Source organism: Electrona antarctica, assembly GCF_951216825.1.
Source record: "Electrona antarctica genome assembly, chromosome: 10".
NCBI classification, from domain to species: Eukaryota; Metazoa; Chordata; class Actinopteri; order Myctophiformes; family Myctophidae; genus Electrona; species Electrona antarctica.
This window is the reverse complement of record NC_136791.1, coordinates 36,162,583-36,176,204: the sequence shown is the minus strand read 5'-3', so window position 1 is coordinate 36,176,204 and position 13,622 is coordinate 36,162,583. Positions and strand designations below refer to the sequence as shown.

The 13,622-nt window shown below is 44.9% G+C and overlaps 2 protein-coding genes across 2 annotated transcripts in view; both read left to right on the top strand.

Annotated features, from left to right (window-relative positions):
- The window catches only part of hhat (hedgehog acyltransferase), a 428,216-nt gene that overhangs the window by 320,987 nt on the left and 93,607 nt on the right, over window positions 1-13,622 (top strand). The window lies entirely within an intron of this gene.
- Window positions 4,682-8,985, top strand: LOC306931366 (arylsulfatase I). Its single transcript, XM_079512741.1, has 3 exons — window positions 4,682-5,021; window positions 6,721-7,053; window positions 7,564-8,985. Exons 1-3 carry the CDS (start codon window positions 4,729-4,731, stop codon window positions 8,633-8,635), a joined length of 1,698 nt encoding a protein of 565 aa, XP_079368867.1. The 5' UTR covers window positions 4,682-4,728; the 3' UTR covers window positions 8,636-8,985.

Here is a 13,622-nt window from a genome sequence, read left to right as displayed (position 1 = left end):
GTTGATCTGACCCCCCCATGCCAAAGCACCAGCACTCATCTTACTAGTATCACAGACGAAAAACAGTCTAAGTCCAAATTTCAGACTGACACCTCCACGAAAAGGCCTCGTTGTCCTGAACCCTTATCTATCATTTATATATTATGGATCAATAGTGTGGACTTAGACTGTTATTCGTCTGTGGTACTCTATGTCAAAGTATAGTGATTAAACGGGGACTTTGTTTGTGCATGGTCTTTGTCTCCAATGTCAACTAATTCTGAATAAATGTTTTCAGACAGCCCACATGGTGGCTGATGTTTTTCTTACCCATTTTTGGACATTGAATGTTATTTTTGGACAACATTATTCTCCTCCAATGGGTTATTTTAATCTGAAGTAACATACATAGTCCCACCAACCCCCACCACACACATGGACGCACAAATGCACGCACGCACTGCACAGCATGCTCTTTCTTTTTTCAGTCTGCAATTATTCCTTTAATCCTGACGGTGGTGCCGTCACACACAGCTGCTGCCTCCCATTTATTTGCATGACATTGTGCTAGACCCGGACACGGACACACACACACACACACACACACACACACACACACACACACACACACACACACACACACACACACACACACACATCCTCTAGTCTAGCAGAGACGCGCCAGATCGAGTGAGTCACTTAGCCGTCATCATGAATAAATCACACCTGCAGTACCTCTCTACTCTACTCTACTCTATACTACTGCTGTTATCTTGGAGGTTAGTGGACTGGCTCTGTCATGGAGAACCTGGAGAAAACACACACACGTACACGCACGCACGCACGAACAAACACACACACACACACGCACACACACACACACACACACACACACACACACACACACACACACACATAGATCATACAGATCACACAGGTCATACACACACACATGTGCATGAGCCATTAGTTGTGCGGAGCACTATAATGCCTCTTTTGACATATGACATTCTGATCCACTTGCCTACTGGTACAGAAAGATGGAGTACATAGTGAGCATACTAATCTTCAGCAGGAGATGCTGAAGTCTGACTCCATGACCTTTGATTCATATACACACATTCTAATGTGTTCCAAGAGTATAGTCAGCAAGCAATACACACTGACAGCAAGACAAAGTGACTGCTCTTTCTATGCAACTTATACTCAATCATCATATATCCCAGCTCTCTCCATACCTCTGTCAATTATGATCTTCATCTCTCTATCTCACTCACCTACCCCACTTTTCAGTAAAAGTCAAGTTTCCAGTGTCACTTGTTTTGCCCACCATGACTTGTGTACATCAAATACAGTAGATCTGTGTCAATAGCAGTAGAACTACTATTTTCACCAAACTTTCACCTTTTTGCGGAATGTTTGCCTATTTTTGCCAAATGTTTGCCTATTATGACGAGCACAATACGGGTAGTCTCTCAAGACAGACTGTTTCCTCGGGCCGCTGTTTTCCCGAATATTTGACGATGGGATTCTCAGATTGCAATACGGGTGATATAGGGTTCAATGTGGATAACCCTGTTATCAATACGGGTGATATAGGGTTCAATGTGGATAACCCTGTTATCAATACGGGTGATATAGGGTTCAATGTGGATAACCCTGTTATCAATACGGGTGATATAGGGTTCAATGTGGATAACCCTGTTATCAATACGGGTGATATAGGGTTCAATCTGGATAACCCTGTTATCAATACGGGTGATATAGGGTTCAATGTGGATAACCCTGTTATCAATACGGGTGATATAGGGTTCAATGTGGATAACCCTGTTATCAATACGGGTGATATAGGGTTCAATGTGGATAACCCTGTTATCAATACGGGTGATATAGGGTTCAATGTGGATAACCCTGTTATCAATACGGGTGATATAGGGTTCAATGTGGATAACCCTGTTATCAATATGGGTGATATAGGGTTCAATGTGGATAACCCTGTTATCAATACGGGTGATATAGGGTTCAATGTGGATAACCCTGTTATCAATACGGGTGATATAGGGTTCAATGTGGATAACCCTGTTATCAATATGGGTGATATAGGGTTCAATGTGGATAACCCTGTTATCAATACGGGTGATATAGGGTTCAATGTGGATAACCCTGTTATCAATACGGGTGATATATAGGGTTCAATGTGGATAACCCTGTTATCAATACGGGTGATATAGGGTTCAATGTGGATAACCCTGTTATCAATACGGGTGATATAGGGTTCAATGTGGATAACCCTGTTATCAATACGGGTGATATAGGGTTCAATGTGGATAACCCTGTTATCAATATGGGTGATATAGGGTTCAATGTGGATAACCCTGTTATCAATACGGGTGATATAGGGTTCAATGTGGATAACCCTGTTATCAATACGGGTGATATATAGGGTTCAATGTGGATAACCCTGTTATCAATACGGGTGATATAGGGTTCAATGTGGATAACCCTGTTATCTTCCCTATACTGCAACCCAGACAACCTAGCACCCCCCCCAAACACACACACTGCACACACACACACACACACACACACACACACACACACACACACACACACACACACACACACACACTGCACACACACACACACACACACACACACACACACACACACACACACACACACAGCTCAGGCTCTCACCACCTCCACTTCACCTGCTTCTTTTGTACCACACTCAACCGTGAGGAAAAAGCCAGTAAAATGTCCCACAGGGGTCGAAAGCAACATGAGTTTGCTTATACCCACTCTAATGTGGGAAATGGACTCCTTTCCGAGGCATGGATTTCCCCTTGGCCTTATGGGAAGGGGACAGTTGTGATGTGGATGCTATGCCGCTGGATCGATAGCCACTCTCGATGCTCACCCTCAGCCCAGCTGGCTTGTCACACTGCCTCCGTATCGGTTCTAATTGTACTCGTCTGCCTCTTTTAATTGAGATGGATCAAGTTCTAAAAGCCTTGTGGCTAGTAGTGTTTGGTTTCCATTATGAAATAATACAAATACTGTCATCTTTGTGGAAATTAAATATGTTTTTAATATTGATGCAACAAATGCATTAGTATGGTAGGCACAGCTTCTCTCTCTCTCTCAATCTCTCTCTCTCACACCCCCTTTCTCTCTCTCTCTCTCTCTCTCTCTCTCTCTCTCTCTCTCTCTCTCTCTCTCTCTCTCCTGTCCTTTTACTGTGTCCACTATGTACATCTCTCTCCTCCATCCTTGAATACTAAAATGTAACTGTAAATGTAAATAAGACAATCAATATTCCCATGGTTAATGAAGTCTAATGCAGACGTATTGACGTTCTGAGCTTTCAAGGCCCTTGGAACTAGATAAAGTGCCCCGAGGGGCACAGGTCTCCACCAGGGCAGGTCAGGATGTGGCCTCCTGGTGGCGCTATAATAGGCCAATGTGAAAAGGGTGCCATTTATTCTTACGCCATGGATGGCAATTGGATGATTTGAGGCCTTTTGTTCCAAAAATGTGTTTCGCAAAAATCCACCTGTTGGTAGCGCTATAACAGGCAGAAGTGAAAAGGGTGGGATATATTCCTCAGCCTAGTAGGAAAGTCTGTGAAAGACTTCACGTAAATTGCACGCTGCATTCATGATTTGAGGCTTTTTGATTGGCAAAACGGGCCAATCCTGCAAACTTTGAAAGCCAATGTTAGCCAAAATTTCGGACAGATCAGTCTTGAACACATGACTATGGAGATAGTGTGTATCTGCCAGATGGGGCAGCAGAGAGTACACTGGGTTCCCCCCTCCTGCTCCCATCTGGGAACTCTCAGGCAGACTTGATGCCCGGCCACAAAACGGCCTGGCCAATCAGTGGCAGCTAGAGGCGGGATCAAGGCAGCACTGTGTATGCCTTGATCCCGCCTCTAGCTAAAAATGTGTTTTTCAAAAGTCGGCCTCCTGGTGGCGCTATAACAGGCCGTTCTGGAAAGTTTGGGGCAGAGGTTCATCGTTGGCGTCCAGGGAGTGGCATCCAGAGAGTGCATGCACGCGCGCACACACACACACACACACACACACACACACACACACACACACACACACACACACACACACACACACACACCACACACACACACACACACACACACCACACACTATAGGAATATATATTGGGTGGACTCTATACTAGTTCTGTCTGTCTGTCTGTCTGTCTGTCTGTCTGTCTGTCTGTGTGTGTGTGTGTGTGTGCGTGTGTGCGTTGTGTGTTCCAGTCGCCCACCTCTTCCCACACATTCCAGGCGTCTGTAGGGGAAAGGAATGTGGCAGAGTACTACGATGTACTCTCTCTCTCGCTCTCTCTCTCTCTCTCTCTCTCTCTCTCTCTCTCTCTCTCTCTCTCTCTCTCACACACACACACACACACACACACACACACACACACACACACACACACACACACACACACACACACACACACACACACACACATCACATCACATCACTATACCAGCTTCTTGCCCATCTCAGTGACAACAACGTTTCTCCGCCCACCACAGAGGTTGGCACCGGTTCAACGCCATTCTCACACAGCCAAGAAATAGCTGAGAAAAAGACCACTACCCACACCACTTCCAGACACGCTGGCCGTGCAGCACAAAGCAGAGGAGCTTTACCCAGAACGTAGACAGTATATCGAAGTATATATATAGGCAAGTGCTTCTCATCGGTGCCAGAGATGAGGGGAGTTCTCCACTGTACCTACCCACCGATCCTCCTCTTGTGTTGCTTCGGCTGCCTGCGCGCATCTGCAGGTGACGGCTCTGGCCCTGGGCGTCCCCCAGAGCCGAGGCCCCCACCACACCTCATCTTCATCTTGGTGGATGACCAGGGCTTTGGGGATGTTGGCTACCATGGCTCTGACATCCACACCCCTGTGTTGGACCAGTTGGCAGGAGAGGGGGTCAAACTGGAGAACTATTACGTCCAGCCTATCTGCTCACCCTCTCGCAGTCAACTCATGACTGGACGGTGAGTGTTTTGCAGCAGTGATGGAAGGAGTACTCACATGTTTTACTTTAAGTTAGGCCTGAGTTAAAAACATTCACTTTGAAAGAATATATATTCAAAGATTCGCGCCACATTTTTACGATTTTTCAAAAATAGCAGACCTACAAGCTCGTAGCGCGCCACTCAGTGGCGCGCTATGAGCTTGTAGATCTGCTATTTTTCAATAGCTAAAGTATAACATAATGCTAACACCAAAAGGGGTTCCCGCCCAAAATGGGTTACGTAAAAGTCTCAATACTGCAATGTAGATGATGTACTCAAATAGACAAATATTTGAGTACAAATAGAAGTTCTGTATATTAGGCATCACAATATACTTAAATTACCCAAAGTAAAAGTACTCATTGTGCAGAATGTCCCATTTAACAAAGTTCCAAATGGTTAAAAGAAAAATGAAAATAACCTAATATACGGCTAATGCTATTTTCAAAGCACTGAAGTGGTTAGTGTGTTTTGTAATAATAATAAAGTAGTAATAATAATTGTAGTCGAGATTGTTTTCCTCTGAGATATAGTGGGGTAGTATATTGTAAATTGTAAATACTGAAGAAAGTAAAACATAACTCACTTTTTTTTTTACTTAAAGGGATAGTTCAGATTTTTTTAACTTAAGTTGTATGAAATACTTGCCATTAATATAGTGGTTGCAACTGTATTAATTGATTGCCCGAGTCCCATGGTGGGAGTTCTGCTCTGGTTTTGGTCAATATTAAGTAGTTCCGGTCATTTTGTGGAGGGCACTGGGGCCACGCAGTAAAAGTAAATGAATCCACAAAACGAACGTAATTTGTATTGTTGACCTATTTCTAAAATATTAGCGTGACTTTCGTTCAACTTTGACCCCTCTATCACATGGAACTATGTTTTGGGCGTAGTGATATGGACACAAAAAACATAGTTCTGTGTGATAGAGGGGTAAAAAAAGAACGGAAGTTGCACTAATATTTTAGAAATAGGTCAACAATACAAATGACGTTAGTTTTGTGGATTCATTTACTTTTACTGCGTGGCCCCCAGTGCCCCCCACAAAATGACTTGAAGTACTTGATATTTCACCAAAACCAGAGCAGAACTCCCACCACAGGACTCGGGCAATCAATTAATACAGTTGCAACCACTATATTAATGGCAAGTATTTCATACAACTTAAGTTAAAAAAATCTGAACTATCGCTTTAAGTAGTACTTTAGTACATGTACTGTAGTTACTTTACACCACTGATGTTTTCCATCAACCTACAGTGACATCAGTATAATAACTCAAACTGACCTCCCATTCAATGGTTTGAATTACGCAGAATAAGGTCATTTATTTTCAAAGGTCTACAGTAATATGTAGGCCCTATATGTGGATATGGCGGGATACAAAATAATAAGCAATTCATTCATTGTATATTTTATTTACATTTAGAAATACCTCTGAATGTATTAGATTCATAAACATAATACCTATATAGTCACATCAATGGATACTTAAATTTTTAATACATTTCTTTGTTTTTAAAGACAGCTATAAACTTAATTGTGGCACTTTTACGGTACAGTACAAACGTATGTGTTGCAGCTTCTGCTAAAGATCACTGTATTTCTGTCACACGATTCTTGAAACCACTGAGTAAAACCCTTCCTCTCCCTACACCCACTGCCCTGCACTGAGCTAGCTACCAGATTCACATGGGCCTCCAGCACTCCATCATCCGCCCACGCCAACCGCTGTGCCTGCCCCCAGACACGCCCACCCTTCCCGAACGTCTGGCACAAGCTGGCTACGCAACCCACATGGTGGGCAAGTGGCACCTAGGCTTCTGTCGACCGGGCTGCCTCCCTACGGGCCGTGGTTTCCACAGTTTCCTTGGTACGCTGACCGGCAGCGGAGACCACTTCTCCTACCAGAGCTGTGACGGAGCAGAGGCCTGTGGCTTTGACCTACATGATGGAGAAAGGCCTGCCTGGGAGATGAGTGGCAACTACTCTACTCTGCTCTACGTAGAAAGGTAAGCTACAGTCATACCAATAACACCTGAAGGAAGGTTAAAGGACCATATACCACCAGTATACCATTGTCTGTATAACCCAATTGGACTCTAAAAGTAAGTACTTTTCTTTACTGTTTCTTCACAGCTTCAGCCATCATTTTCCCCATACACATTTGTTTGCATTTGATGAAATGTTACTGAACTTACCCTATTCAATGCTGGCTAATCATTATCATTGTTAATAAGTAATGGACATAACAAAAACTAGTGGCTCCCGACATGCGTTGCCGGTTAAGACACATGCATGCGTGGCGGGTTAAAACTCACCCGTGGCTCCAGACATGCGTTGTCGGTTAGGGTAAGGGTGCTAGGGTGTCGGACTAATGCCTGTTGGACTGTTAGTATTTCGGACCAAACATGCACCCTTTTACGGCTCCATTTGTACACTATCAGGGTTCAATTAACTTTTACTATATGTTTATCTGATGTGCAAATTAACTTCCCACTGTCACCTCTTTCTCCACACAGGGTGAAACAGATCCTGAGGAGCCATGACCCCAGCAAACCGCTCTTCTTATACCTGTCCTTCCAGGCCGTCCATACACCCCTGCAGGCACCTGACCACTTCCTGCAACGCTACGAATCTCTGGACAACCGTCCGAGGCGTCACTACGCCGCCATGCTAAGCTGTCTGGACCAAGGGGTTGGAGAAGTGGTCCAGGAGCTCCACACCAGGGGCCTCTACCAGAACTCTGTGCTGGTATACTCATCTGACAATGGGGGACAGACGCTGTCTGGAGGCAGCAACTGGCCCTTGCGAGGGGGCAAGGGGACCTACTGGGAAGGGGGAGTGCGAGCTGTCGGATTTGTCCACAGTCCCCTCCTTGAGAGGAGGAGTGTCATCAGCAGGGCACTGATCCACATCTCTGACTGGTACCCTACCCTGCTGGGGCTGGCTGGTGTCCAGGAGCCTCAGCGTGGCCTCGACGGCCATGACGTGTGGGCGGCCATCAGCCAGGGGCTCCCCAGCCCTCGCACGGAAATCCTCTTCAACATTGATTCGAACTCCTGGCGAACCGGGGAGCCTGACCCCGATGGCTTTGGGATCTGGAACACGGCAGTGAAGGCGGCTATCCGGGTCGGGGAATGGAAGCTCCTCACAGGCCATGTTGGTGATGGAGACTGGGTGCCCCCGCAGATGCTGCCCGGACGTCCGGAGAGGTTGCAGGCGTTAGAGAAACAACGGGGGCAGTGGGGGAAGTCAGTCTGGCTGTTCAACCTCACCTCTGACCCCTACGAGAGATCCAACTTGGTGGAGACGAGGCCAGAGGTGGTCAAACATTTGCTGACCAGGCTGGCAGAATACAACCAGACAGCTGTGGCATCCAGGAACCCACCGGATGACCCCATGGCAGACCCTCAGCTCCATGGAGGGGTGTGGGGTCCCTGGCTGGGCATGGATGGTGAGGTTGAGCACAGCGCAGAGGTGGACGGGAGAGGGGAAAGGAAGCCAAAAGTGAGACCTTGTAGAGTGTGTAAATTAAAAGCCCTCTTCAAAAAAGTGGGCTCACGTCTACAGAAGAATGCCTTGTTCTTTTAACAACAGAAAGATTAATGGACCATGAAGAGAGAGAAGACACACAGAACGGCAGATGAATGAGTATAAAGGCAAAAGAGAAGTTTGACCAACCAACACACAGACAGTTTGAACAAGCTGACTGGCTGTACTGCATGCGTGCGTGCGTGCGTGCGTGCGTGTGTGCGTGCGTGCTTGCGTGCGTGCAGGTGTGGCCATGTGTATTTATTTGTTGTCAGCATAAATGCATGCATGTCCCTATAGGCAGGGCCTGTAGAACTAGACTAGAAAAGTAATATAATGTAATAATATTACTCTGGCACAACATCACTCTCCTCCATTCTCTTGTTCTTGTCCACCTGTTTTCACATTCACACACATGCAAACACGAGCATGCACGCGTGGCAATGCACAGATTTAAAATGGTAACCATTGTTTTCTGTCTATTGTGCCCATGCCATTTCCCAGGACCTTTTAAAATTCAAATGTGTGTCCATCCTGAATATTGAACATCCTGAAACATGAATATTTTAGCCAAGCCCATTACTTGTACAGACAAGAAGCCATTACAGATATGGACAATGCAATATGGCATGTTAAACAGTGTCATTATGCCTCCCTCCCTCCCACTCTTGTTTCTTCTTCTATCCTCTCCAGGTTCTAGGTGGGATCTCGAAAACATCCATTACACAGGTTCACACACTTTGGGCCCCGAACAAAGCCAAAACTTACCTGGAACAATTCCTTCCATGGTCACCTCAGGCATTTCCCTCATGTTCTGCCATACCTTGACCACCTACAAATCATACCACACACAGCCACACTTTTTTATCTCTTCAGACACACACAAGCATGCGTGCGTGTGTAATCTCTCTCTGTGTGTGTGTGTGTGTGTGTGTGTGTGTGTGTGTGTGTGTGTGTGTGTGTGTGTGTGTGTGTGTGTGTGTGTGTGTGTGTGTGTGTGTGCGTGTGTGCGTGTGCGTGTGCGTGTCTGTGTGCTTGAGCAAGCATGCATATGTACGTGCATGCTTGTGATTTATAGCATCTGACAGGTCCCTTGGAGCTGCTGTGGGATTGTGTGGCATCCAGTGACTCTTCTCAGGAATCACATTTGTTGGTTTCAACCATGCATGCCTCCAGCATTTGGGCCTCAAAATCTCTGAGTAAAAGAATCTCAAAAGCCCTCACCGCTTTGCAGCTAAGATATTCTGGTCAACCCTCATCTTTGGATCACAAAACATGGCTTTGGTTTTGGCTATGGCATTGTTAAATCATTGTGTTATTATATGCCATTGTATAATTATACGCCATGTCATCAAACTAATCAACACCCAATAGATTTAGCCGCAGAATAATTACTTATCATGCATTACATTTTCCTATTGAAGTATTTTACAGCATCGGAGTGATGCACAGTAAAATCCTCAGTGTTCATTTAATGTATCCATTTGAGTGTAGGCCTACAATTTATTTCTTGATATTATTAGGATTCAGATATCATGACAACATGAAGTAATAGCATTATAATAATTACATTTTGTGCCCATGACTTCCCATAAAACTCATCCCTTAACAACAATTCCCTCCCCCAACCCCAAACTTATAGTAGACCTCAAAATACATGTATATGATCTATTAAATAGCATTACCCAAACTCTGTACATAATTTGATGTTCATATCTTCGAACGGCTAAGGACTAGTACTTAAAACACTAAATGTATAATTTTGTTTACATTTGTACACTTACTGTAGTACAAGTTAAATGAACAGGTGTGTTACTGTGTAGAAACCTTTTCGTCATCTGCACTGCCACTGGCATGTCCTGCTTCAGAAGTAAATTTGTGCAAAAAGAATTATGCTTTTACTTCAAACTGGCTGGTCACTCCAGCTACATGTATCTCCCTGGGGATTCTGCTTCCTCCTCCTCCCCCTCCTCCTCTTGTCTTTATATATATGTAACGTGCACCCCGGAGCTCCCTGGAAAGTGCCTTATGCACAACAAACACTTTCGATGCCAAACGAGCACAAGATGTACGAACAATGTGAAAATATAAACGAGAGAAACCAAGACAGAGGGAGAGGGATAGACAGAGAGAAGGTGGGGGGTGGGCATCAAAGTTTGAACACTCTTATTGTCACATCATTGTAAAATCTGATGTCCACTTTATGTGTGGGATTGCCCGCATACACACGCGCACGCGTGCGTGCACGCACGCACGCACGCACGCACGCACGCACGCACGCACGCACGCACACACACACACACACACACACACACACACACACACACAGTGCATGCAGTGATGCAGTACATACAGTATCTTTTATTTCAGTGCATGTCGGTTTTCCCAGGGTACATTTGTAGTATACGACATCATGACTGATCCAGTCCCATCCAAACCACTCAGCATCACAGTGTAGCCAGCAGGCAGACACATCACACTTCAACACACAGCAATGAGATCCTGCATAAACCATGGTTTCCAAAATGGCTCTGGGGTCATGAGATGATGATGTTGATTTCCACAGCAATTCAAATATAGTTCAAAATGTTGTTACGTATTTTCATTAATGTCTCGATACAGATTTTATAACTAACAGAAGAATAATACCTTCCCAATAAAAGCGTGACTCGCACTACGCCGCATCAAGGCTTTTATTGGGAAGGTATTATTCTTCCAGTTTGAGGGAAAGGATGTTCTGGTTTAGAGGGTTCCGGCCTAATGACTAATGACTAATGACAAAACAATGACTACAACATGACGTAACGATATCAACCGCTCCCGACCGGATCATGAACCCGAAAAGCAATGCTACCCATGCTAGGGACTAGGGACACTGTGGGTGCTGGGGGCATGTTCTCTCCTCCGCGTGACCGGGCAATCAGTGCCCATACCCTGGGTGGGGTTGACAAAAGGGCTTTTCTGTGTGGAGATTGCATGTTCTCCCCATGTCCCCTATAGGTACCATCACAAAATAACATGCAGTAATCATGGTCTCTAAACTGCCTCACCCTGGCCAGCCGGAGTGCCTGATGGAGGGGAAAGGAACTGTTTGGAATAATGTGTTCCTACTTCCTATACCACGCGCTACGTTCAACCGGGGAAACTCCCCCCTGTCAGGTGAAAAGATTGGACTCGTCATGCATAGAACAGGTCAGTCCGTTGCTCTCCCCAGGTTGGCAGAGAGAGTAGCGCCCAGGATTACATTACATAATTGACACTGGGTGACAAAATGGGTTGCAAAATCGTGGGATAAAATGTAGAAGAAAACAAAATACTTTAGGGGTAGTGGAGTAGTGGAGTTCAAAAATGAAAACACTGAGATTCAGTACGGTAACTCTCCAATGAGGCTAATGCTGAACCCTACATAAATACGGGCAGCCACTACGGGAGATGTGCTCTGCTCGAGCTAAATAATGCAGGGTCATGTGATGAGAAGGGAGTGAGACAAACAGGAAAAGGGACCATTGTCTCTGCTAATGAGTAGGCCTAGCTTTTTTCCCCTTGCAAAACTGAAACATGACCCTGCCAACCCTCTCTGTTTCGATCTCTCTAGACTGTGTGTCTGTTTATATGAAATAAGGGTATTTATTGTCTGTCTGTGTGTGTGTGTGTGTGTCTGTCTGAGAATGCTTGCGTGTGTGCATGCATGCATGTGTAAGAATTAAGGAGATTATAGCCAGTGACCTAAACTTGTCCAGAATACAGCCAAGATTCTCCTACTCAACACAGCGTTTCACATCGTCATGGCGTGCATCTGCTATCACTTCACACAGCAAAGAACCCTCAGCATTAATTTAACTCTAACTGTCTATAAAAATGTCACACTGTCAAAGTTAAACGAACTCTGAGGATTTTACATGGGCTACAATTGAGGGTAGGGAACCTACCCCTTTCATCCCACGCACCTGCTCATCTTGTGTCCCTTCACCTCCTTCCACTATCTCCTTCTCCCTTACCCATTACATCCTTCACTTTCACCCTCTCCTCCTCCCACCTCTCCACCCCCTCTGCATCAGCATAGTTTCCTTGATCTCACCCAGCAAACTCTGAGAGCGTAATTAAATGGGTCAATTTTTACACTCTCAGAGATAAATTAAAACTGAGGACTTTACTCTGTGTGCTCCCCACTGTTCCTGCCCATCCTCCAACCTGCCTCTGTGCATCTGTGTCCACAGCTCGCCTGACAGGCACATTGCAGAGAAGCACAGCAATTAATATGGAGGCACCTCCGCACCCTCACTAATTATGCTTTCATATCAGAGCAGCACACAGTAATTACGGCAGACGCTGGTTGCTCAGCTCCTGTATGTCTTGCTTCACTGCAAACACTCCTTTGTCCTTACTCCTTAGAATGTGTGTAAGAGAGAGAGAGAGAGAGAGAGAGAGAGAGAGAGAGAGAGAGAAAAAGAGAGGTTGAATACACTCAAGGTAGGAGCAGGCTATAAATGTTTACTAATGACATTTTCATGTCATTGCTGCTCATCATAAGTCAGGACACAATGTTTCAAATAATAAGACAATTTCCAGATTTACTTTGATTGCCTGCCAACAAATATCTCAACCCACTTTTACGTTACAGTCCACCAGTTGAAAACCTTTTGCCTCAGGTTAACAGGTGGTTCTACATGGATTCTTAAAGATGGAGTGCCGTGATTTTTCTAGTTTTTCATGTGTTTATGAGGTGACAGTACTTCATGTCTGTGCAATGATGTTGTATTTAGGGTTTCTTCCTGGAGGCTGAAACCTTCCCACACGGAAAGCAACATATATGCCACATTCAGGTCCATATATGTGCATATATGTAGATAAATATGACAGATTATAGAGCATATAGCTCTCATATATTGACATATTCATGTTCATAATATTGCATATAGATCACAATGCCTCATATTTAGCTCCTATATTCATCCAGATTTTGATTGATTGATTGATAATTTTATTAGACAAAAAAATGCAAACAGTACAGGGTACAGTCAAGCACAGCATTGGTCCAAAAGGACAG

What these genes read in the sequence shown, in the direction of transcription:
- LOC306931366 (XM_079512741.1), top strand. Translation starts at nt 4,729, where the DNA reads ATGAGGGGAGTTCTCCACTGTACCTACCCACCGATCCTCCTCTTGTGT. An exon ending in AGTCAACTCATGACTGGACG is followed by an intron (nt 5,022 to 6,720) that starts GTGAGTGTTTTG and finishes GCACTGAGCTAG; the next exon opens with CTACCAGATTCACATGGGCC. An exon ending in ACTCTGCTCTACGTAGAAAG is followed by an intron (nt 7,054 to 7,563) that starts GTAAGCTACAGT and finishes TTCTCCACACAG; the next exon opens with GGTGAAACAGATCCTGAGGA.